General features: G+C 34.9%; 3 protein-coding genes across 6 annotated transcripts in view; 1 reads left to right on the plus strand and 2 right to left on the minus strand.

The window, feature by feature from the left end:
* LOC122403201 (diacylglycerol kinase 1) overlaps positions 1-15,318 on the minus strand; it is an 85,899-nt gene extending 70,581 nt beyond the window's left edge. The window contains exon 1 of the mRNA XM_043406564.1: positions 15,080-15,318. The gene's annotated coding sequence lies outside the window, so the exon portion shown is untranslated. The remainder of the gene's footprint in view (positions 1-15,079) is intronic.
* A 4,829-nt stretch (positions 15,319-20,147) lies between these two features.
* Positions 20,148-23,158, minus strand: LOC122403221 (ubiquitin-associated domain-containing protein 1). Its single transcript, XM_043406593.1, has 10 exons — positions 22,714-23,158; positions 22,401-22,540; positions 22,139-22,332; positions 21,681-21,841; positions 21,406-21,617; positions 20,948-21,138; positions 20,760-20,795; positions 20,605-20,672; positions 20,391-20,529; positions 20,148-20,290 (listed from the first exon to the last, which is right to left on the minus strand). Exons 2-10 carry the CDS (start codon positions 22,451-22,453, stop codon positions 20,148-20,150), a joined length of 1,197 nt encoding a protein of 398 aa, XP_043262528.1. The 5' UTR covers positions 22,454-22,540; positions 22,714-23,158.
* A 171-nt stretch (positions 23,159-23,329) lies between these two features.
* On the plus strand, positions 23,330-26,033 carry LOC122403217 (coiled-coil domain-containing protein 28A). Of its 4 annotated transcripts, none has more exons than XM_043406584.1 (6): positions 23,330-23,562; positions 23,654-23,828; positions 24,120-24,276; positions 24,447-24,657; positions 25,099-25,215; positions 25,278-26,033. In XM_043406584.1, the coding sequence occupies exons 2-6, from the start codon at positions 23,824-23,826 to the stop codon at positions 25,475-25,477; spliced, it is 690 nt and encodes a 229-aa protein (XP_043262519.1). In that variant the 5' UTR covers positions 23,330-23,562; positions 23,654-23,823; the 3' UTR covers positions 25,478-26,033. The 4 variants fall into 4 exon arrangements, with proteins under 4 accessions (XP_043262519.1, XP_043262522.1, XP_043262523.1 ...); XM_043406585.1 differs by having other exon boundaries at positions 23,362-23,380; XM_043406587.1 differs by having other exon boundaries at positions 23,330-23,828; positions 24,078-24,276.
* The last annotated feature ends 431 nt before the right edge of the window (positions 26,034-26,464 follow it).

The raw sequence follows: 26,464 nt of genomic DNA on the forward strand, positions 1-26,464 counted from the left end.
TCATTACGACGAAACAGCTTTGTCTAACGATAAAAACAATGAGCAAGAAAACAATATATACGGGACACGAGGAGAAAAAAAAACGTTCGTCGACGGCACAGATAACTCAATTGGGTAGAGAATCAGTCGACTGTCAAGCGAAAGATTCTACGTTCCCATCGTTCGATTCTTTTTCCTCCCAATGGCATCTAAATACAGGGTGTTCGGCCATCCTTGGGAAAAATTGTAATAAGAGATTCTGGAGACCAAAATAACACGAAAATCAAGAATATCAATTTCTTGACTTAGGCTTCATTAAAAAGTTATTAAAAAATAAAATTAAAAAATTTCAAATCATTCTGAAAAAATTATTTTCGGTTGCGGGGGTCAATTACAATCATTTTTGGTGAATACACATACTCCGAAATCCTACCCACTTTCAAGGAAAAAATACAGGTGCTGAAATTTTTTGGCGAAAAAAAAATTTTTCAAACCATTCTAAAGAAATTATTTTCAGTTGCAGGGCTCGATTACAATCATTTTTGACCATTACACGTATCCCCGAAATCCTACGCATTTTCAAGAAAAAAATTCAGTACTGGTGGAACTTTAAATGTTAATTTCTTTCAACAAATTTAATTTATTTCCTCAACCCCTCAACAGTTAAAGCTGTGCTTGCAAGTAGAGCTTGCTTTTTTCTTTCGCGGTATTGAAAAATAAATGGAAGATACAAAGTAATGGGACATAATTTGGTAATACAGGGTGTTCGGTCAGCCCTAGGAAAAATTATAATGGGAGATTCTAGAGCCCAAAATAGGACGAAAATCAAGAATACCAATTTATTGATGGAGACCTCATTAAAATGTTATTAACGTTTAAAGTCCCGCCCATACTGAATTTTTTTCTTGAAAGTGTGTAGGACTCCGGGAGTATGTCTATTCACCAAAAATGATTGTAATTGACCCTTGCTACCAAAAATTATTTTTTTAGAACGATTTGATATTTTTTAATTTTGTCGAAAAATTTCACTCCTTCTCGAATTTTTTTCTAGAAAATGGATAGGATTTCGACAGTATGTCTATTCACCAAAAATGAATGTAATTGACCCTCGCACCCAAAAATAATTTTTCCATGAATGATTTGAAATTTTTTAATTTAATTTTTTAAGAACTTTTTAACGAGACCTCAGTCAAGAAATTGATATTCTTGATTTTTGTCTTATTTTGGCCTCTAGAATCTCCCATTAAAATTTTTTCCAGGGATGGCCGAACACCCTGCTTAATGAAAATACGGTTTAGAATAAAGTTGGCTGGTTAAAAATACAATTAACGTCTCTGTTGGTAAGAAAACGAAACTACTTTCCGAGCAACCCAATATTTGAGCGCGTGTGCTCGAGGGTTAAAACTATCTTGCAATGTTTGCAGCTACATCGGGCGCCGGTTTCTCGTTCCTCCGCCCATTAGTTTGAAAATTTTCAGCGACGCGTGTCTGTCGGATAAGCCCGACCGAGCATTCGGAACAATCGGTGAAAATATCGCCCGGAGAGCGGAAGTAACGGGTAAGGACTTTGTCGAGCGACGACGAAGGTTCGCGAACTCGAGCATAATCTGCGGGCCGCATTATTTCGCATCAGAGATTCGGGCCAATCGGTGTGTAACGATATAATTCGATCGGGCGAGAACGTCGAGGAGGCGTTGTCTGGCGTACAGAGACCGACTAATGCAATCGCTGCGCAGTCTCGTACGCCGATAGATCCTGTCGCTCTAACGAGCTACCGGCGTTCAGTAACGAAACTTCCATGGGGATTTAGGTTGAGGATGTAACCTGGGCCATCCTCCTGCTAATAACGCGGCCTCGGTGTCACGTTTGGTGTCGTTTGACACCGACTTCGATCGCTTTGGGACTTGTTGTCGATCCTGGACCCGTTACAGTCCGTTTCTTAACACCGCGAACGCGATAAATCAGAAAATCATTGTGTACAAATCCAAAGTGTATTTAAAAATCTAATAAAGTCTAGCTTTCGTTTAACAATGGGTCCAATCTCCCCCATTGGCGATCGTCTCTTCGCAACGTTTAACACTAAAATTAAAAACAAGAAAATAAATCGATATTTCAACTCCAAGATGTTGACTTCTTTTTAATTATCAATTTTTTTCTGTCCTGCTACCTGCTGCAGAACAGCGTACCCTGATTAAGAATCTTTTTGTTTTTGTTTTAAATGAACAGAACGGCTGGAATCGTAGAAGCCATAACACTTTTTCGATTCTATACTACTACTGATTTTTACTGTTTCTCGATGTAAAAATTTGTAAATGTTATTGAAAGAGTGGTGAATCCTCTCTTTTATCCATGAAAAACAGTTATCTTTTTTTTAATTCATGTTTTACATCAACCTTTGAGTCATTAGCGATGACTTGGTGCTGGGTTCTCTTTCTTTGGTGTGGTTATACATATTTTATGGTAGGCGTTGGTTTCTTTTAGATATTTCAGGGTATTCTCTATATGTTTCTGTGACATTGAGGCTATAGGTGATGGTATCTTGTATTTTTGTCTTTGGACGAAGTATCTTCTACATTCGTATATGTAGTAGATGGTTGTTCGTTATAATTTTGTTGCATCGGTTACAGGTTGGTGGTTCGGTTTTTTCCATTAGGCATGTTTCATTTATATTTAAGAGGAGTCATTTTCTATTTCCGATGACCAGTTTGTGTTTTGTTTTCTTTGTGGGTATGAGTTTACTTATTTTGCAGTCGGCTTATCCTGTTTTTTACGCTTCGCTCTTTGAGTAGAGGGCGAATTTTTTGCAGCATTTATGCCAAGGCTAGAGTATTGGTCGTATATTCTTTTGATATCTCTATTGGGTTTAGTGCTCCGATTGCATTCTCTAGAAAACTTTTAATTTGGAGGTAGTTTAATATATGTATGGTTGTATTTATTTTTGATTTTATACAGGGTGTTCGGCCACCCCTAGGAAAAATTATAATGAGAGACTCTAGAGGACAAAATAGGACGAAAATCAAGAATACCAATTTGTTGATGGAGGCTTCGTTAAAAGGTTATTAACATATAAAGTTCCGCCCGTATTGAATTCTTTTTCTGGAAAATACACAGGATTTCGGGGATATGTCTATACACCAAGAATGATTGTAATAGACCCCTGCAACCGAAAATAATTTTTTCAGAACGACTTGAAACTTTTCATTTTCGTCGAAAAATTTAGGCACCTACCCTCTGTCGATTTTTCTTAAATATTAGGTTATCATTTTTGATAAATTTAGTTGGCGCTGTACAGAAAAATTGTTTAATACTTTTTGTAGGTATCCATGAGCTCTACTTGCCTATTAAATTTCAATGAGATACGTTCACTAATCTAGGATTTATGGCTGTTTTAAAAATTGGACCAGTTTTATGTAGGTTTTCTCACTTTACGGGGTTAAAGAATAAGTTTTCGGATATTTGTGGAATTTCCACATATTCTTCACCAAAATACCCGTTGTTTGCATATTTAAACATTAAAATTGTCTAATTCGTTCAGAAGTTATGACATTTTAAAGATGCGGACGAAATTTCGGGAAAGCATTTCTGCTCTCACATTAGATTTTCGGTAAGGAATTTTTTCTCTCCAAAATGCGTAGGATTTCGGGGGTATGTGTATTCATAAATAATGATTATAATTGACCCCCACAACCGAAAATAATTTTTCCAGAATAATTTGAAACATTTTAAAATTTCAGGGGAATCGGAATGTCGGAGTCAGACATTGTATTTTTTGTAAAGAATTTTTTTCTCGAAACAGCGCAGGATTTCAGGGGTACGTGTATTCACCAAAAATAATTGTAATTGATCCCTGCAACCGAAAATACTTTTTTCAGAATGATTTAAAACTTTTTAATTTAATTTTTTAATAACTTTTTAACGAAGCCTCAGTCAAGAAATTGATATTCTTGATTTTCGTCTTATTTTGGCCTCTAGAATCTCTCATTAAAATTTTTACCAGGGGTGGCTAAACACCCTGTATACTTTTTGGCTGGTTCGAGCATATCATCGATTTTGTTAAGGGTGCAGGGTTAAGGGGAAAGCCTGGATGGGGGCCGTTTTGATTTCTTGATGGTTTGTTCAGAGAGTTTAAGGAGTTATTTCGTTGGTTTTAAATCTGAAGTCTTGATATTTAAATCGCTTAATTTGACTGGTTTCGTGCTGTCTTCTTCTGATGTTGTGAAGTTAATTCGTAGACTTCACAATTCGCCTCCAGGATGCAGGCTTTCGATGCCCTTTAGTTTCTCCTTGCGATGCTTTTTGATATCTTTAATCGTTTCGGAGATAATAGCTTTTCTATAGCATTCATATTTATTGCGATGCAAAATTACATGAATGCTACAACATTCAAAATAAGCAATATCATCGTGTGTTCGATTCTATATAGTTTCTATTTTTTGAAATTATAGTGCATTTAAATGTAATGGATATAGAACAAACGTCCATTTTTGCATCTCTGTAAGTATTTAACGTTTAAACATCCTGTATTTACTGTTTATCATTTTATACAATGCTGATTTATTAAAATGTACATTTTCCTCGACTCTTATTAGACAAAATTTCGAATCATGAGATGTCCTATAATTTTGTCCTCCGACCGTAATCTTGGAAGGCTCGGTAATGAAAATCTCGAGATGTCGGTGTCCCGATACTGCGATAAATTCTCCCTTGTAGATTTCATTAAACTTTACCCGGAAGTTCGACACGCCACAAGTCCGTTGGGCGTCGGAAGTTTTCCATAAACGTCGCTAAAACTGCCAGAGTTATCTTTATTGCAAACGGGGCAGGGGGGGGGGGCAGTTATCGATAAGCTTGGACGGAAAACGACGTAACGCGACAATTAATTACAGGCAACATAATCGTATCCGGTCGTTTAGTGTCGCGTCGCTGGAAAATCCAGGATTCTGACCGAGAAGTTCGGGCTGATATCGGTTTAATCCCAGGAACGTTCGCAGTTGATATTGCGAACAATTTCGCGGACCGAGTAATTAGAAACTCCGGGTATAATTGGAACGATCCGTTCGAAAACTATAAGCGTCTGCTTACGGCAAAATTTAAGACAATTTTCGAATAAAGCGAAATTTGTTTCTCGAAAGCAACAATCAACTGAACAAATTTTGTCGAAGATGGAAATCTAAGGGTAAATTCATCGATCTTGGAAAAGTCTCGGATGATTCTAGGGTTACTCGTGTGTTTATCTAGGTCTTTTACAGATTTTCATTCCGTTTGAACTAGTTTGGAGTGTCATATCTGAGCAAGTCAGGGTTTCCAACATTTGTAACTAATATTTGAAAACGTTATTCCTAAAAACATTCGAAAGGGTTCATATAATCTACAATAGTATAAATAATATAAATTATACACCCATTATTTACATTTTTGTAGTTTGATTTAAAGTCCTATTCTCAATATAGATCAACCGCGGTTTTAAAGCAACAGGACTACAAACTATCAGAATGGAATTATTTTGCAATGTCTCGCGCCAGAATGGGTACAGTTGAAATTTTCAGTTTCCCGAGATTTACCTTTCAATCGCATCGTATAATTTTTTTTTACGACGGGGGGAACGAGATTTTTATTTTACGTTTAACGAATTATTGACCGAAACAGCTATCCGAGGATCTATATTCAACAGTTTGTCGTCTTAACTTTTGTAAACATCTCTAAGCATTCCGCTCTTAGTGTTCGCGTTTGTTGAAAGGAGTTTAATCTGCTGGATTAAGACTGTTCACAAGAGTAATCCACCAATTATTTTTAGCAGCGTTCGAGAATTATCTCGTCCACTGAAATCCTGTATCATATATCCAAAGCTTTCTTAGCTTACCTTACGCTTTGTTCAGCGTTGCTTTCGATAGTGGCACGGATACGCTGTGTGTCTATCGTAAACTGATATGATAAGGCTGGTTCGAAATAGAAATTACTACTATGAATGGTGGTTTATCTATCAGTGAACTACTGAAGTAATTTTGAGAGTAATTTATGATACGAAAAGCACTGAAAAAATAAGAAGATGGTCTAATTTCTGGACTAATTTTCACAGAATTATCACCTCCTTAGTCTTTGCATGATTTGTCAGACGATTTTAGATATGAATTCTAGTTCGAAACTTATGGTTGCAACCGTAAATAAGACGTTACGATACTATTTATAAGGGTGCACCGTTCCACGTTAAACGTATTCGTGTTAAACTGAACTTATAACTTAATCGAATGGCGGGAGTTAAAAAGCTACGGAGATGAGATAGTCCTGCAGACGCGTTCTGCTATTACGTGATTAGCATAACCGATGCGGATCGTGCACGGGGATTAACATTTTCCAGGGGTGCACTTAAACAGTTTACGATTAGCGCAGCCATCGACAATATTACGTAAGGTCATTCGAGTTTACGATAACTATTAACTCCGTAACATCGTTGACCTTAACTTTCCGTTACCTACTTTCCCTAGACTTTTCCGGAAAATTCCTCGAGTCGCTCGAACTTTGATCCCACAAATTTGAATATAAAACGCGACATTTTCACGGACTACAAAACAATACAGCGCGAGACAGAGCAGCGCAATTCAACGATTTAACGAGGTTGAAATCAAAGTAAAACAAAATTCAAATTTAAATGAAACAGACTCCACAAAATTAGACTTTGTGGCACTAAATCATCGCACGATGAAACATTACTTTTGAATATTTTCAAATTTATACCGCGTATTTTTAACGCTGCTATTATTTTTCTAACATACAGTAAGGAGCATAACTGAACAAATAACCACAAATTTTCTATAAATCATTATTTATTGCCAAGAATGTAAGAGAATATTAAATAATAAACATTATTTTTAATCATAGTTATTTGTATCACAGTTAGAAGTAATATAAGACATTTTTTTAGTGGTTAATGTCTTCTCGTTTGGCAATGAAAAAAAGAATACTCGGTTATGCACCACGTCCAATACTCATAATATGCTCTAATATTCAAAATAAGCAATATTATCATGCGATCGATAATTAATGAGAGATACTAGAGGCCAAAATAAGACGAAAATCAAGAATACCAATTTGTTGATGAAGGCTTCGTTAAAAAGTTATTAACGTTTAAAGCTCTGCCTGTACTGAATTTTTTTCTAGAAAGTGCGTAGGATTTCGGGAGTATGTCTATTGACCAAAAATGATTATAATTGACCCCCGCAACAGAAAATAATTTTTTCAGGGTGATTTGAAATTTTTTAATTTATTTTTTTAATAACTTTTTTTATATTCTTGATTTTCGTCTTATTTTGGCCTTTAGAATCTCCCATTAAAATTTTATAGTTTATCATTTTACATAGAGCATAACTGATTTACTAAAATATACATCTTCTTCGACCCTTATTAGACAAAATTTCTGATCGTAAGATTGGAAGACTTGGTAACGGAAATTTCAAAATTAAAACAATGCAGTAATAATTATACATCGTTTAAAATAATGCAGTTTTTTGATGCCCTTTAAATTTATAACATTTTTGTAATATTCATTTCAGTAATCATTTCAGAGATAATGGTGTTTTCTAAACGCCCCCAATTTACAATTTACTGTTATACAGAGAATAGGAAAATTTAAGGACGAAAGAGGCACTGAAATTAATTCGTAGATTTCACAATTCGCCTCCAGGATGCAGGTTCTCGATGCCCTTTAATTTTTCCTTACAACATTTTTGTAGTATTTCCGATCATTTCAGAGATAATAGTTTTTTTCTAAACGCCCTTTATGTATAATTTACTGTTTTATACAGAGTATAACAAAATTTAAACACGAAACAGGGACCGAAATTAATTTGTAGACTTGACAATTCGCCTTCAGTGAACGAAAACGTGACGCGATGGGCGATCGTTTTTTCTAACGAGTTAAAACGTCGACGATGGCGTTTCCCCTCCGTAAAAATTTTCGCAGCCGCGAGCACTCGAAGAGATAATTTTATTCGATCTACGGAGGCGCAGAGATTCCGTCACCGTAAGATTTTAAGTGGCCACTCAGACCTTCGCTTTGCGTCGGCGACGTTTCAACGTCGATTGCGAGGCTCCTCGCCTTCGGGTACGTACTACGGAACGAGCGTAACTTCCGGTTTCGGTGGCTGTTCCGTTCGGAATTTTATTACCCGTCGTAACCGTTATAAACGCGGAAAAAAATCTCGGTCAAGAGACGAACCGGATCAAAGGAACGTCTCCCTTTGATAAACACTGTGTATCGCGGCGTGTTGATTCGGTACAAGTTCGTTTATCGTAACTCCCCCCGTTAATTCGAACCAAGTTTTTATTATTGGAACGATCCTCGAGAGCCTACGCAAAAACATAGCACAGCTGTTCCAACGTTTTTTTGTTCCAAATTAATAAAGTTTCTAAGCGGGTGTACTGTAATCAAACCATCGTGGACGATTGCTTTCGATGTTCCTTGTCGAAATTTTCATTGGGGGCTGGAATTTTTTATACAACAAGAAGCAGCCCAATTTACAACAAAATTTTTAAAATTAAGATCAAGAAACCAACAAGGGAAAAATGATTATTTCTGAGAGAAAGAGGATTTTAATGTGGGGTCGAAACATTTGATAAATAAAGTTTAACGAATGTTCACACCGGAGTATATTTCAGATACTAATTACATTCGCAAGTATTTAGGTATTTTTTTTTTTTTATTAAAATTCCTCTACTACCTTAAATTTGGATAGACACATGGATTGTATTTGAATAAAAATATAACTGAATTGATTTTTCGACACGATATCTCTATTCTGTCATTATCATTCTGTGTCTAGGGTAATTCTGGTTACTAGAACCAAGAAATCTGCGCGATAGTCGCGAGTGGAATCGAACAGCGACCGCTTTAAAGATGTTACGAGATAAGCTTCCGCAATATTCGTCTAACGGAAGCGATTTTGGCACGAGTGCTAGCAGCTTCCAAGTCGCGAAACCATTCCGCGGTAGCCAGTTGCGATAACATTTTCCAACAAGTTTGAAAACGTCAATAAATCGGATGAATCATGTTCAAAGTTATCCAACTATTATCGAGCGTCGCGAGTTTCCGTAATAATCGAGAATATTAAAAACCGAGAAACGCCTTTGATCCGATACACTCGGTGTACCAAAAATTAATATGAAAATTGTTCGAAAGCATCTTGAGAGAAACAAATTTAACTTTCGTTGTTCCCAGATGCGATGGTCGTCGAAACGAAAGAAAATTTTGTGAAGTTTTGTTAAATTTATTTGACGAAATTAAGGAAGAAAATCACTGTGAAAGACAATTTTCAAGAATTTTTTGGCCGTAACTATGAAACTTTTTCTGGTAAATGTTTAATGTTTTCGAAAGCACATTTCTTGAATTGCTTCTTGTAAAAATTTCGTATAAAAATATTAATTATTATAGCTATAATAGGAACCAGGGTGAGAGGCCTCCGAAAACTTGTTAGAAACGGGCGGACGTGTCAATTTTCACTGCACGTTGTGAAACAAGAAATCATAGAATTTTTTTTAACTATAAGACAGTAGCTTCGATTGCATGTACCGGATTTTTTAAAATAATTATTTATCATAAAATGGTGGAAATTTGAAGGCAGAATCTCTGAACACTGTAACAAAATCAATATTTCTTTTAACACCACGTCGAAACTAATTATTCGATCGAAAATTTCGTAAGTACAAGTGAAGAGAGTAGTATTAGAAACCACCACACAAAATTTTAAGTAAATCGAATGAAAATTGACTGAATTATTGAGCCGTCCAGTTTGAAAAATGTAATTTTGAGAAAAATACGTTTAAAGTTTTGCACCAAATTATCTATGAAATAACGTTAGAGTTTTTAAAGTTTCTAAAGGGCATCCACTTCAAGACCCTAAAACGTATCTTCTGTAGAAAGATCATCGTCGTCTCCTTCATTTATATCTCATTCCTCCTTCAACCGAACGTCACGCGTCGCTGTTTTGTGTTTTCGCTGAGCAGCGGAAAAACGAAACGTGTCCTATTTGCGTCGATATGCGTCTGCCTGTGGTCCAATTTTAATATCGAGGACCTTAATTATTTGTAATAATCCTGAATAGCCATCGTTAAATTGGATTACAGCTAAATAAGTTGTCAGTTGGATCGCGTTAGTCGTGTATTAGTAGATTTCATTCACACCACTTATCACTTTAGACTAAATACTCTTGATTCACATAGTTATTTCGACCAAAACACTTCCCATTCATATGAAACCTTTACCACAGCAGAAATAATAAGAGTTTCAAATGAATGTCCCGAAGTAAAGAGCAGTTAGTTTCAAACGTAACGCGTATTACATGTTCTACATCTACTAAATCTTCTGTAACTTTGTCATTTTTTTGAATTTTACTTTAATATTTTAGGGGGCCATTCTTAAACCACCATTGAAAGGAGATAAAAAAATTTCAATTTTTTCAATCAGTCACAGTGGTGTCCCCCCTTAAGGAAGATTCGATTTTACTTGGCTACTGGGAGAGATCACATACACGGTCGAAATTTTTGGCAACCGAACGATCTCGTGCGAAACACGTGCTCCGTGTAACACGTGTTCTATACAATTTGCCCCCAGAATAATCGGAGGTTCGAACGTTCTTGCACACCATTTGATAATGGCACGCTTTGGGCGAATGGATAAACTCCGGGATACGAAGAAACGATGAATGTAGAAAATTTTCAGTCAAAAGATCGATTCGGTACGATTTAGATTGTTGGAAAATAAAAATTACGTAAGGTATGTATCGACTGCTGAGCGTAAAAAGATTGACAAAAGGTTAGGCTGTGGAGAAAGGTCGCTCATTGATGCTTCGCGTGCAGGAAACAATTCCAACGTTAGAATGACAACCGGCGTTGACAGTCGGTTGGCTAGAACGTTCGTTTCCACAGGTGGTCGGTTGGCATTCTCGATGTCAATGGCACTCCCGTCGACTATGCATGGCAGCCACTGTTACGAAACTCTTGGCAACGATACGCGAAATCTGAAAGAGCGCGGCCAAGAGCGTCGTGGCGCCGGCACAGAGCTCTGGAAACCGGCATTTCGTGGCCAAAATCCAATTTTTTCCACTTCTGTATTTAGACAAAAATTATATCCTATTATAATTTTCAAATCCAAATATATTATTTCTTTTTATATTATATATACAGAGTCTTATGTTACGTACAACATCTACGGCCACCTATGGAACTGCTCGTGGCAAAAGCAATTAAAAATGTACAATAAAAAGAAGCTGGTAAAAAAAGACCAAATATCACATTAAACAGAGTGTCACACGCAATTGGAACGGGCTATACCTCCTAAACGGTTAGGAATAGAAAAATATGTTATAAGTCAAAGTTAAATGGTATCAGACGATGCGTAATATGCAACTAATTTTATGCACTTTTGTGCATTGATGCATCAGAAAAATGCAACTTTTTTTTAAACGGAAACCTACATTTTTCACTGCACCAGTCGATGTAGTTTCTCATGCTCTACATCAGGGTTTCCCAAACTTTTTTTCTTGTAGAACCCTTAAAAACCGTTCAGGCACCTATGCATTTCTGGCAGCCTGTCACTTTCTTAGAACAGTTCGGATCTAGTGAGCTGATCTTAGAATAAACGACTTTGAAACAACAGATAAACAATAATGCCTTTGGCAACAAAATTTGACTGAATTTGTTTAATAGTTTAATTTAATAGTTTGTTAATATTTGAATGCGTTTCTATGAAAATATTGCAGCTAATCTTATTTTAATGTTATATCACATCTTGTCTCGCGGAACCCCAAAATTATTTCATGGAACCCCAGGGTCCCACGGAATATGCCCTAAACTTATTCGTTAAGAAGTTATCGAAGATAAAAGTTCTCCGAATCCATTACAATGTTTGTATTGCTTTACAATGTTTGTGCTGCTTTATAATGTCACTGTAAGCTTAAGATTTCCTTCGGTAACTATTTACTACTCGTGTGCGATCGTTTGCTGTTCCAGTGTTTTTAAATTATGGCATTTACGAATAGTGAAGCAGTTGATATGATCATTTTGTTTAGCAAATACACTCAAAATGGTACCGAGGCAGCAAGGCTGTATCGAGAAACGTAACCCAATAGGCAACAGCCCTCGCGTTCATATTTTTACAAACTGGAGTCTTTACGTCAATACGGGTCTTTCCATAAACCAAAACGCGACGTGCCCAAACCAGCTGTTAAAAATGAAGGTAGTGTGACAGTAGTGCTGGCGAACGTCGAATTAAAACCACATGCATTTGTGAAAGATCTGGCTAGAGAATGTAGAATTTCAAAATTCTTGATTCAACGCATTCTAAGAACACAGAACTTTTATCCCTATCGGTTTTCCGTTGGGCAAACATTGCGGCCTGGTGACGAAATCCGAAGAATGACCTGTTGTCGATATTTCTTACGGCGTATTCAGGAAAATGAACATTTTATATTTCAAATTCTGTGGACAGACGAGGCGACATTTACAAACAATGGGATGTTCAATCGACATAATGAACATACATGGTCCGTTGCAAATTCACGCCTCAAAAGGAACACTAAAAATCAAATACGCTACAGTGTAAATGTTTGGTGTGGAATTTCTGACAAATGGATTATCGGTCCACATTTATTTAACGGAACATTGACTGGTCAAAGGTACCTAAACTTTCTGGAATCCGACCTACCAGTTCTCGTCCACGATACAGGGATTCCTCTAAGTGTACGGCAAAATATGAGGTACTTTCAACAAGTAATATCCAAAATTACGGAAAGAAACATCAGGAACGCATTACGCAACATGAAGAAACGGTTGGAAAGATGCTTGGACTGCATTGGAGGACCGTTCGAACACTTGTTGTAACCTAAGTACACCGGAACGCTTGCTGAGAGACCGAAATAATTCAGAGAACTTTTATCTTCGATAACATCCTAACGAATAAGTTTAGGGCATAACTATGTTAGTACTTTTATGTAGAGCATAAGAAACTACATCGACTGGTGTAGTGAAAAATGTAGGTTTCCGTTTAGAAAGAAGGTGCAGTTGCATTTTTCTGATGCATCAATGCACAAAAGTGCATAAAATTAGTTGCATATTACGCATCGTCTGATACCATTTAACTTTGACTTATAACATATTTTTCTATTCCCAACCGTTTAGGAGGTATAGCCTATTCCAGTTGCGTGGAACACCCTGTATAGTATACCGCAAACCTGATGGGAAAGTTATTAAAAATGTGATTGAACCGGAGAAAGTGCATAGAGTAAAAAGTGGGGAATTGTTTACTTCAATTGTTCCTGACTTTGAATTAAAACTGAAAATTTAACAAAATTTTACGCAGGAAAGTCATTTTTTTATATTTTAGATTAAAAATGTTAGTTAATATTGATAAAAAGTATGTTCACAATAACTTGCATATAAGAAAAAATTTAATATATTAGAAGCAATCAATAATTATTATATTCTGTGCTTTGTTTTTTAAAATAGTAATATTATGTATGTGTACCAAAGTAATTCTTAATACTTCGAATAAATCATTTACTATGTTATGTATGTACTTGTCTCATAACTATAATATTAAATAACGTTTACACCAGTTTTTCTGTCTGCAATATAAAAATCAAATTTCATCTATGAAATAACGTTGAACTTTTCCATTTCGTGTGTTTCATTTAAAGTCAGACACATTTGAAGTGAAATAATTTTTTTTTCGCTCTATGCCCTTTTCACTTAAATCACTTTTTAAATAATTTCTAATTATTCTAATTCCTCGCAGTCAGCAATTCCTGAAATAATAGGAGGAATTACCCAATTATTGACACTTTAAAAATCGTAAATAAAAATCGCATTAAAAAAGTAATCAGAATCGAAGTTTCGATTTCTTTTATTTTACATTATCATACCATCTAGTAAAACTCTGAAATTTATTAATGATAAAAATATATTTAAAAATTTCAAATTAATTGATTTTAATATTAATTGCCCATTCACATTGATTTCCCTAATTTTCCCTAATAAGAATAAAATCTTTAATACAAGCAACTTTTGACAAAATTAATATAAAAATATTACTATTCGTGAATAATTTTCATTAAAATTGGTTGTTCCAGCTTCATATTTGAAACATGCTCCTACATTTTTAAACTTTCTTAATTTGGTGTCAATAATTAAAGTAATTAACCCTACCTCCCTCTATAACATTCGCGTCGCGAACATTAGCAAGGGATCACTGTACGTCAAAAAGAAACTTCACAGCCTCCCTCCAAACGACAGAGCATAAAGAACGCACAGAAAATGAAACGATTCGCTGAACGACGCGACACTTTATACCAGTGGTTCTTAATTTTACATATCGTTGCACGCATTATTCCTAAAAATATCAACTTCATCTTCGCGATACTAACGAACATAACGGTAACTATTAGACCAAATTAAATCTTTCGAGACAATGTCCTGAACTTAAAATTACATCTTGCACAAAGAAATTACAAGCTTTCTTATCCAAGCTGCTAGATATAGGAGAAAAGCGTGGAGGTCGACGTCTTTGGAAACTTTTGAATGCTGAAATCGAAACTTCCCTAACAATCCTTTTTTTTTTAAAAAAAGGGATTTTTCAAACACTTGAAAACACTACAGAACTCTTTTACCAATTATTTGGTCTCGACGGCATTAAAATTGAACGCGGATCCACGACCCTCTCTCATCTAATACAAATTCTATCAAAGATACACACTTAAAGATAAACTCGCTTATTTTAAAGTCAAAAAGTTGCTGCAATTAAAACCGAACGATTCTAATGTTGTTTGTAAGCAAGTTTGAAACAGTTATTTTCGGAATCTTTCCTACCATTGCTCCTAAGCTCATGCTCATCTCGTAAAGCGATCTGTACAAATTTTCAAACATTGATTTAACTAATATTTAAGAACGTTATTCTGAGGAACATTGCATAGAAAAGGTCCTAAGCTCAGATTAGACTGCCATAAGAGGTCCAGGGTGGAAAAGAAAACGATTAAGAACCACTGCTTTATACGATTGTCAAAGAAACGGTTATCGGAATAAGGAAAAAATTGGTAGTGATGTCGTTCTGAATTACCATTTCTGCATCGTCCTGTCGCAGACGCTTTGAGGCGTCCTTCACGTTTCCGACATTGTCCTAGACCAGCCTGGTTCCGTTCAAAATGCAAATCGCCGATGGATGTTCGCGCGATAGAGCCTAAGGAAATCTGTCGTCACTGTCGTCGTTGTCGAACAACTTGGAAAACGATACGCGAGCGCCAAACACGATTTCCCGGTACTGCGAACAACCCATACAATCAGACACGCACACGCGTAAGGCGCGAGACCGACTGACTGATTCTCGCGATTTCGGCCGTGGTTCCTTCACTAGCGCCACCTGTTCTACGCGGCCGTCCCACCGATAGTACATGTATACTTTAATCACTCAAGTGCGTGCGCACTTCAAGGGGAGATTCCCAAAATATGAAGACGATTCCATCCCTCCAAAAGTTATGAAATCTATGAAAAAAATATTTCTATCGTTGACAGAATATGTACGCAAACGCCCAAACGACGAAGCAAATCGGACGTATAGAGACACTGTCGATGAATAATATAGTGTATACATTACAGTGCGTTGTCACCAACGAGACATACTTCCTAAATAGTGAAGTTACAATTATATTTCAACAAACAATAAAGCTTCAATCGCAAATATCTCGACAACCATTGACTATCTGCCCCCATTCGTGAAAAGAATAACAAGATCAACAAATGTGCCAGGTTTCGATAAAATCGGTGAACCGAAGGACTTGCCCTCTCCTTGCAAGTACAGAAAACACTTATTATCCGATACATTTTCGTGTCACGTGCGACATTACCGAATTCTGAAAAGAATAAGACGACAGCGCTAACGGAACGGCAGGAATTACAATTTAATTTAACAATCGCCAATTATTGTGAACACATAACCACAGACGAGGTATACGAGTAGACCTTGCACCGCAGACGAGGTATAGACCTCGTCTGTGTTTTCACCTTATGGACTTTCGAGGCCAAATCTGACTGCCATACCGACCTGAAAATTCGGAGCTGATTTTAGCGTCCTCTTCACATGGATGGCGGTCAGTTGAGAAACTATTCACTGAATTAGTATTGATAGGCAAGCAGCTGTAGTGTTGCGTAAATACATGTGAGTTCACTATGGAAGAGATTAAAATTCATTTCTAGATCTGTTGGTACTGTTGCGAATGACACGAAAATGGTGATGGGGTTTCGAGACCCCATAAAAAATGAGCCAAAAAAGTACATTGGGTGAAAGATCTACTCGCACACCTCGTCTGTGACAATACTCTTGAATCTTTGATAAATCAATGAGAATCAAAACTAACCTAGTGAAGAAGCTCTATATTTATGATGACCTATGCAAGGCGGATCGCAGCCAATTTGCTAATATTGTTTAGTTTTTAATGAATAATTGCATTACCCAGCTAAGAGTGATACGATTATTAATTAAACGCTAAATAATATTACCCAGGTCCACGTGGAGGTTGCTGCGAGTGGAGACCCGCCTTAACCGATTCCCAACCACCCTCCATTAATAAAGATCTGTGTCGCGGCCTTAAAAATAAATTTAACCTGGAAATAAAAGTCCCTCGATGTCCTTGCGTTGTCGTCCCACAATGTCCCGCGATGTCCAACGATGTCCCACGATAATAGAGGCCTATAAGTAATCTGAAACAAACTAAAAGAGGCTACATTTGCGATTAGTTAAAGAGTTAAATATAATAAATTGGGAAACACGAAGCTGTGAAATAAAATAAATGGACCCAGAGAAACCAATGATGTAAAATAGACATAGACAAGAGCACAACATATACAGTAAGCAACATTTAAGATGTTACATATCATTCATGCATGGGGCTGAAACGTTTGGTGACTTGGGCGTTGGCTCGAGCATCTAGCGAGCAACCCTTTGAACGGGGTTGACTCATGCCGTATGCGCACACCCGGCCCAATTTTCATTGCCTTTTATGGTAATGCCCCGCCTTAGTACTGGGCATTTTCAACTATATAAGGGCCGCGGTTTCTTACTCGGGGAGCTCAGTTTTACCTAAACTCTTGGCACGACGTTACTGTGACACTCAGGGCAAGATCGGGCTATAATCCCCTTCAAGCAACTATCTACGACTATCTACCTTAGCGGTTTATCAGTGAGTGTCCATTAATCGAGTAGAGCTCCCGCGAACGCGCCGCGTTAAAAGCCGATAACGAATCTTTCGCCTTCGAGGCAATTTAGCAATTGTACAACTTCTTGTAAACCCATAGCTGTACTTGAGCATCGTCAAAAATATATATTCAAGTTATTGTTCCTTACGTGTGTTATTCACTCAAGGCAACCCTGAACCATATTAACCGTAAGGCTAGGGGTATCTCACGAACCCGGTACACCTTTACCGCTCGAGGTGTACCATCACGACAGAGAGCAAGATCCTAAAACATCCTAAAACCCTACGTGGCTCCCAGGGTATAAAGCCCCTGGTTCGTCCACTCCTACTAGCGGCTCCCAGGGTATAGAGCCCCTGGTTCGTCCGTGAAACCATTCATTTTCCCTATAAATCTAACCCCGTGACTCCCAGGGTATAGAGCCCCTGGTTCGTCCACGTAACCTCCACCTACGGCTCCCAGGGTATAGAGCCCCTGGTTCGTCCGGACCTCCTTTCTTTTCCTAACCATACCCAAAACCACCGGTCGAGTACTGCCCCTCGACCGAATCCAGGATCTCGCGCTCCCGCTCGTAACAAAGACAAGAATAAAATATAGGAACAAACACATTTACAAGCAAGGAACCAGAAGTGAAATATGTAAACAGTCCCACGACGTGACGTTCCGCTATGTCCGCCAGCCCAGAGGAGAAAGAGTGAGCTCGTCACCGGTAGTGTAACTCAGCCTCAGGCAGCAGAGTTATAGGGGTGGGGAAGACCGTCCTTGACGAGTTCACCAATCCAATAACAGTTAACCGTGTCTCTGACCGAAAATTGAATATTCTACGCAAAATGGTACTAAAAACAATTATTTATACAACCCAAGCTATCGAGCATTATTTTAACTATTGCCTGATGTTAATTAATAATTGTTGGAAACAATAGGAATGAAAATATGGTTAAATTTCAGGAGACTGAAGGATTCTTTGAATTTCTAACGAGAACCAAGGTCAGACATGTAAATCACATATTCGTTTCTTCGACCAAAAAATGAATATTCCACGCGAAAGGGTATCAAAAACAATTATTTGTACAACCCATTCTATCAAGCATTATTTTAACTATTGCTTGATATTAATTAATAATTATTGCAAACAATAGGTATGACAATATGGACAAATTCGAAGAGACTGAAAATTTCTTTGAATTTCTGTCGAGAACCAAGGTTATACATCACGTATTCATTTCTTCGATTTTCTGTCCTTTATACGATACTTTCTTTTCTATAAGTTTTCACCTTTCTTTTCTTATCAGTAAATTATACAGGATTCTAACAAAGATACGTAAACTGCGTCACTAAAATCGCAAAACAATATATTGCAACACCCAACAAAACACGTATTAATGCATACGAAGAGAAGTTGTGTATTTTGGATCGTAAATTTGGAAAATATTCAAGCATCGAGGGGTTTAATATCGAAACATGCGAGAACAATTCTCGTGTCGGCCAATTGGAAACTTTTAAAAATATTAAAACGATTATAAATATTATATTAAAAAATTTCAAATCATTCTGGAAAAATTATTTTCGGTTGCGGGGGTCAATTAGAATCATTTTTGGTAATAGACATATCCTTGAAATCCTACGCATTTTCGAGAAAAAAATTCTCGTCGAGGTTACCCTAGGTAGTAATCGTGATTGTAAAAGAAATACAATAAACATTCCAAGCTACCGTTTTTCTTTTGATGCTATGCGAAACACACACGAGGTATACGAATAGACCTTTCACCTTATGGACTTTGATGACCCAATCTGACTGCTATACCGAATTATTTTTTAAATAAATAAGGATTTAGTTGTCAATGAGGTACATCCTTACGTATTTTAATAATCTTGAAATCTTTAAATAATCTTAATCGTTTGGTTACTCCAATGAAATTAATCGATTGATGCCCAATTCTGGACCGTACAGCTTTCATTCCGTTAAAAAATAATAAAATTTCTATAATTTCATTTTCTATCTCACTTCCTCTTGTGTTAATTTCTAAATCTGTTGATAACGTTGCGAGTGACACGAAAATGGTAATGGGGTCCCGGGACCCCGGAGAAACGGGCCGAAAAAATACATTGGGTGAAAGGTCTACTCGTATACCTTGTCTGTGATTATATCTTCCTTAAATTATTCCCCTGCGGCGATATTTTTTTTATAGTAAAATAGAATTCATTGCATTACGGAATATTACTTGAAGCACCATCTACAGCAAAATGTCCAAATTTGTCGAGAAATAGTTCGTTGTCTTCTGACGTAAATGGCGGTGCAATCTTTCGAATAGCAGTGCAGTTTCTTTTATTTTACAAATAAGCTTTAGAATAAATTTATTAAATAAACCTATCTATCTTTTTATATATATAATCTCAAGTTCCGATGTGAAATTATCTTCGTGCACAAAGTAGGACTTATTTCTTGACAAATTGAGAATTTTTCTGTTGCAGACAAAGCTTTTATAAATAAATTAAATTCATGAGTAATATATTTTTATAGTAATATTAATGATTGGAAATATTTTTCGGTCGTACACAATCCGTATCTGTGGTTCGTCACAAGAAAAGGTTATAGAAAAAGATTATAGCGTTTACTACGATAGGAATTAGGAAATGGAATTACAGAAATTCTTTTGTTTTTTAACGGAATGAAAGCTGCACTCACTGGATAAAAGGTGGGATCACAATGATCAACTTTTAAAAATACTAATTTATAATATTTTAAATGAATATTCAATAAATGTATCATTAAAGTAAATTCTGCTTTTAAAATATTAATAACATTTACTACTTATATGGAACAAATAGTCTAGTCCACAGATTGTACTTATTATTATTATTATAATAATTTATACAAATTTTCACTGTAAATTTGTAACGAAATATTTATTTAATAGTTCATGATGCTTGAAATAATATTAATTAGCTGCATATCGATTCATTTGAATGGCATATTTTTCAGCATGGTATATTCTATGTATTCGATTAATGATTAGTGATACTTCAGGATCATTAATCCAGACATTCATAGATGTTGGTGTCTCCAATATAGATAAATACACTAAAAAAAATGATGTTCTATTTAATAATTAAATATTGTAATATTTAATTACATTAAATTATGTAAAATGATATGTATCAATAAAAATAATGAATTTTACCTAGTAACATTTTAGGATTTGTAAGACTAAGCTGAATATGCGGATTATTAATGATTGCTTTATAAATTGGACCTTGAAGATCAAGCCCTTCACCTAAATCCTGTAAACTACGTCTTCGTTCTCCAAGCAACCATTCACACTGAAAGAAGTGAAAACATTAAAATAAAATTTATAAATAATACAAATTCGATTAAGTTAATGTTGTATTACTCACTGCATTAGTTTGATTGTTTCCAGTAATTTTTAGCGCATCAATAATACTATTTTCTTCGAATCCCATTTCTAGAAGCGATTTTACTGCACTAGAATTAGGTTTGAAGTCCATTTTCTTATAGCGATGAAAACTTTCAAGTATGAGGTCTACTATACCGATTAAGTTCCCATCATTCTTCAAATTTTGACTTTCTATATAATTGCCATTTTACTTAGATACAAGTACAAAACAAAGTTGAGCACTCACTTCTAATTTTTAGCATAAATGTTCATTAATTTCGTTATTTATGTTACTAAAAGGTTTACATAAAATAAAATGCAGTATAAAGTTTTGGGGTAATTACCTCCTTTAAATAATTCAATACACGCATCTTTAAAAGATTTCTTTTTTGCACTAGTAGGTGAACTGGGATCTGCAACATACTTATAATTATCTTTTTCATTACTTACCAGGTCTAAATCATCATCATAATCATCATCATCTGGATCATTTTGATGTTCCATTAACCACCCCAATGCTTCTATTAAATTTGATCTATAATAAATTGAAACTTTCTGTATAACATTACTTTTGACTTATTACCACTTATAAACACAGAGTTAAATGGTACTAGGTAAATGCATTAGTTTTCTATCTTTTTATCTGCTAAAGCGATTTTATAATAATATAATTACGTATAATACGTATATACAACAATGACGTATAATTCCTAATTTTATTTACATGTATGCAGTGTAATTCATAGTGTAATTATTCAGACAACAAAAAAGCTTATGCATTAATCCAATAAAATATTTATACTTTCGTAAACGAAGAGCTTTCAGAATTTTTGTATGCGAATAACCCATTTTCATAAGAGTGTCTACAGCATTTGGATCAATAGTTGGTTTACATCTTGCTTTCAGTTTCTCTTTTAAAATATTATAAAACTTTTGTGTTTCCGAGCTATGCATTAGAATCTTTGCTGATGCTTTCACAAGCGTTATTAAGATTTTCTGTACTTCATTCTGAAACTATAATGCGAAACATAAAATATTTAATTTCCACTGGATGAAAATATCATCATATATACTTACATCTGCAGGACATTCAATGGATGAAATAGGTCGAGGTGGATTACGTACTGGTAAATTATTGGTTACTTGCAATATCGCTTCTTCATTTGGACCTTTTAAAGCATCTTCAAACAAGTTTTCTTTTACAGGTATTGTACGAATTTCTACTAATATTAACGTGTCTAAAAAATTAAATCATTCTTTTATTTTTATATAGAATAAGGTACTCGAAATTACCACTTTGGTTTATACCAATATCATTATATGTGAGACTAATTCATTCTTTCTACTTCTTTATGTAAACAAATATAAATGTTTGATCTCAAAAACCTATAGTAATTAAAGTTTCTGTTTAAAAAATTAGAAGTCACTTTTTTGTAGAAGTAACAATATTAATATAAATTAGGGTAATAACTTTAAGTACCTTATTTAGCATATATATAAATTAAATGTAAAACATCATTGTATTGATAGTTTACCATATTTATTAATTTTTTCATCATTTATGTTATGGTCATCTACAAGCTGCGTGAACTTAGATGAATGAATTAAACGAAATTGCAATAGCATTTTTGCTGTATCATGACCATAAAAATGATTAATTGCAATTGTTTTGATTTCCCCTATTGTAAAGCTTGGTTTTACGAAAACATCTGTAATATTACCTTCAAGGCTAAATAATATAAAAATTATTCACTAACAGGTTTTAATCAAAATTTAGAATTACGGAACATGTTATACCTTATAACATTAATTGGAAAATTTTCTGATAATATAGTAGTTGACTTAAACATTATGTATTAGTTTTAGAGTGGCCTGTTTGAATGGAAAAAAGTATCCTTGTTAATTTTTTTCTATTATACCAGGATTTTGCCATGTACCTATCCATAGATCACATCAAATATATTTATAATATAAAAGAAAAGGATTTCTATTTCAAATATTAATAATTCAAATGACTGTTAACTAAAATATTTGAAGTAACCAAAATTCAGATTTTTCTAAACCTTAAATCGATATATTTAATTTTATAATATAAGTGATATATATTTACTTTTGAGTATGTTAAACTTGTTGAGAGATTATATTACTCTTAATGCAGTCTGAATTCTATATGCATGTTAAAATAAATGTTGGATACGAATTACGGGAGCATTTTTAAACCGGCCGTTGAAACAAATACAGTATTGGGTCAATGTAAATAAAATTACATTTTGCCCAACAAGTCCCAAATGTAATATACGAAACAGCTATTATTTAGAATTATATTGTATATAAAAATGACCATTACAATATATTTGTCAATTTTTCCTCAGAAACACACGATCAATTTACATCCGTCACCAACGTTATATGATACGTATAATAAACAAATATCACATAATATAAATTATAGATTGTAATGTTTTTGACTAAAGAATTCTTTGCTCCTCTTTATCGACATGCATAGAGTGCGGTTAACGGAGAACCCCCTATGGCGGCCACATTATTTGTACAATCCTCCGCTGACTTGAAGTCTCGCGGAATGAATGCGGGAGAAGCAGAAGGGATGCACGTATTTCCACGCACACATTGATCTCTAGCTCGCTATTCGTCGCGACAGTTACAGAGACATGTGCACTGGCTGAGAGCAAGGAAGCGAGATAGATAAATGGGTGGTCCGACTCTCTTTGCCCCTGTGCCGTCCCGCAAGACTTCATGTCAGCTGTCAGCGGACGACTGTATGTGTGACGGAGCTCGTGTGCAATAAAAGACAAAATTTCCTTTCGCACTATTAATTTACATATGTTCTTTCTTTATTCCCATCCTAGTTCTGACACAGTAATCAGATAATTCGTTTGCATATACACTCATACACGAAAGTATTCGAACGCTTACATTGAGAACCTGATCAAACATCTTTGTTGGTTTTTATGGAATACACTCTTTATGACGATAGTGTTTTACATGTTTGCTAGTTTGAATCATATCTATATTTTTTTTTAATTTCACAGCATCCAGAGGTAATTTCAATCTCTAGTCTCGATATTGTCAAAATATTACATATTAAGGTTTCGAGAAATCGGACAAAATGATTTCCCAGTTTAACACTTAATGCCTTTAAAACTATTTCAACTATAAGACTAATACTTGGCAGAAGTTAATTTTCCAACATCATCTTCAAATGCTGTAAGTTTAAAAAAGATAGGCGAATATGTAGTGTGTATTACATGAAACTGTGGCAGTTATTAAGATGTGTAGCCAACCTTATTAAGATTAACCCATTATCTCAAGAGTTTTTTCCAAGTGTCAAATGTATATATGTTACGTATATAAATGCTTAAAAGTATTAAAAAGAGTTTTTAAATGTTTTTTTGTTTTTTATAAAATACTTTTCAAAAATAAAAGATTATATAATAAGTTATTCATCTTTGACAGCAGTGGGAAGTTCAATATTTTGTTAAAATTATAAATTATCAGAATGGCTGAAGAATCTGGATGCTGTGAACTGCAACAGTTAGTTCAAGAAGAAGAATGCGAAGAACCATTAAGTCACGGTGGAGAAGCTACTCCACCTTCGACACCAGCAAGGTCTAAGCATCCAAGTAAAAATGATACACATAGTTCTCATGTATCGGTATGAAGTTAATATTTATTTTATCAATTTTTTACCAAAATATAACTAATTTGTATTTTTATTTAGTGCTATACAGATTAAATCAAATTTTTATTTTTACTAATTGCCCATATATAAAAAGGTAATTCTTAAATAAAATGATAAAACAACTACAAAGCTCCTTGTTTCAGCAACAAATATTATGGGAAAGTAGTACACAAATATCACCAATTGTTAGTAAAGGAAGTTCTGGCCAGGCAACAAGTCAGGGATCTATGGTTTCTGGTAGAGCTGTGAATCTTTCAAATTATGGTAACCAGTCACGTCTAAGCTATATGAATGAAAAGGAAAAACAGAAACCAAATCGGCCAGAACCATCAAGAATTAATCGTCAACATAAAGGTAAGTTTATGAGTTACAAAAATACTTTCAAAAATAAATTTAAAACTATTACTATGAAGCTATAAACTAATTTTCCTAAATAAATTTACATAATGTTTATACACATTATCATACATAGTGTAACTGAAATAAGTGGCCAAATATTAGAAACTTATTTATACATGACATTTTTTTATCCTTAAGATATGTAGAATACATGCTTAAAGATATATTGCTAATTTTAATTACACCTCATATATAAAGGTAAATACATTTATATTAATTTTATTTTAATTTGTATTGCACAAATTACGTTTCTGGTTTCATGCATATGTTCTTATTATTTTTGTTAGACTATTTTAGCATTAAATTTATAATTTTTTGTGCACACTTCCATTTTAAGTTCGTATATAGTCTCATTACATCCGATTTTTGGTTGTATTTTGGTATTATAAAATAAAGGTATGGCGCCATGCAAACATCATTGCTTTTTATCAGAGGTTCCCGATGTTCGGCGTATGGAGCAAGCTTTGTTACAGCTTTTGGAAGATTTTCACAGCGGCAATTTACGAGCATTTGGTATGTCAAATGTAGATTTATACCATTGAAACATTTAATTAAATAGTATGATTTCAATTCAGGAAAAGACTGTAGTATGGAACAAATGACAGAAATACGAGAACAGCAGGAACGACTAGCTCGACTTCATTTTGAATTAGGACAAAAACAAGAAATAGGTGGAGAGCAATCTGGTCTTCGACATTCGAGCGCTAATATGCGCCACTTATTGCAGCGCCTTCAACAGCTCAGTGTTTGTATTGAAAAATTACATAGTAAATGATTACAAATTATTTAACTAGGAAAATGGGTACTAATTAATATAAAAAACAAATTTGTATGAAAATGTAAGTATTTTATAAGGCGATTTTATATTATAATAATGTTGATTTTAAACTGTTTTTATACGATTCAACATTTAGATTCGGTCACTTTCCAAATAGTGGAATTATAACAATACTTTCATTCAATTTTTATTTACATGTTTGTATAATCTATTCTTTTAACTGCTTTGTGAATATAGTTTTATGTACGTTAACGAAGAGAAAGTCGCAGGTTCGTAAAGTGATCTTTAATAAAGATACAAAGCAGCACTGATTATCACAGTTTTTAAGTAAAAAAATGTTTTAATAAAAATAGGCACAGGGTGCATCAAACTGCTTTATATCTTTATTAAAAATCACCTCATGAATATTTCAAACAAATCTCATCAAAAAATTGGTAGGACTCCTGCAATTTCCTTCTTGTAAGAAAAATAGATAGTAATAAATTAATTTTTGTTATTATTGGGTTTAAAAATATTACACACGTATTTTTGTATTTCAATAAAGATATTTACATACATGTACACTTTATTTAATGTCTTATTCAAATACTTTTATAATCTTTTATAATCATGTATTGAATTCGTTTATAGAGATATAACTGGTTGCAATGTAATATAAATGTGAAATAAAATAGTATGTTTCTCGAAATATGTACTTTTTATACTAGTCTAAAAGAGGGGGTGGACTGGAGGACGCCAGGGTATATGGAAGGGAGGAGACGAAGAGGAAAAAGTTGAGGACGTGGGCGGGAGGAAGGGCAGGGAGATACGAGGAGAAACTGGGTAGAGGAGAGGGAGGGGAGTTGGCTAGGTGGTGCCTGGAAGAGATAAGGGAAAGGGGAGAGGAATTGTCGGCATGGGAGAGAGACAGGATGGGGTGTAGAGGGTTGAGGGAAGGAGGGGAAGGGGCAAGGGGTCGAGAGGGCTGGGACGGATGGGAGGAGG

Source organism: Colletes gigas, unplaced genomic scaffold (assembly GCF_013123115.1).
Source record: "Colletes gigas isolate AHSC1104 unplaced genomic scaffold, ASM1312311v1 Colletes_gigas_Sc00047, whole genome shotgun sequence".
Classification (NCBI taxonomy): domain Eukaryota; kingdom Metazoa; phylum Arthropoda; class Insecta; order Hymenoptera; family Colletidae; genus Colletes; species Colletes gigas.

Excerpts from the sequence above, each read along its gene's own strand:
- LOC122403221 (XM_043406593.1), bottom strand. The coding sequence starts at position 22,453 with ATGTTTAAGTCAACTACTATATTATCAGAAAATTTTCCAATTAATGTT. Across the intron at positions 22,333-22,400 it reads TTTCCAATTAATGTTATAAG|CCTTGAAGGTAATATTACAG; the intron begins GTATAACATGTT and ends TATATTATTTAG. Across the intron at positions 20,673-20,759 it reads GAATGATGGGAACTTAATCG|AAATGGGATTCGAAGAAAAT; the intron begins GTATAGTAGACC and ends AATCGCTTCTAG.
- LOC122403217 (XM_043406584.1), top strand. Across the intron at positions 24,277-24,446 it reads CACATAGTTCTCATGTATCG|CAACAAATATTATGGGAAAG; the intron begins GTATGAAGTTAA and ends TCCTTGTTTCAG. Across the intron at positions 25,216-25,277 it reads CGGCAATTTACGAGCATTTG|GAAAAGACTGTAGTATGGAA; the intron begins GTATGTCAAATG and ends ATTTCAATTCAG.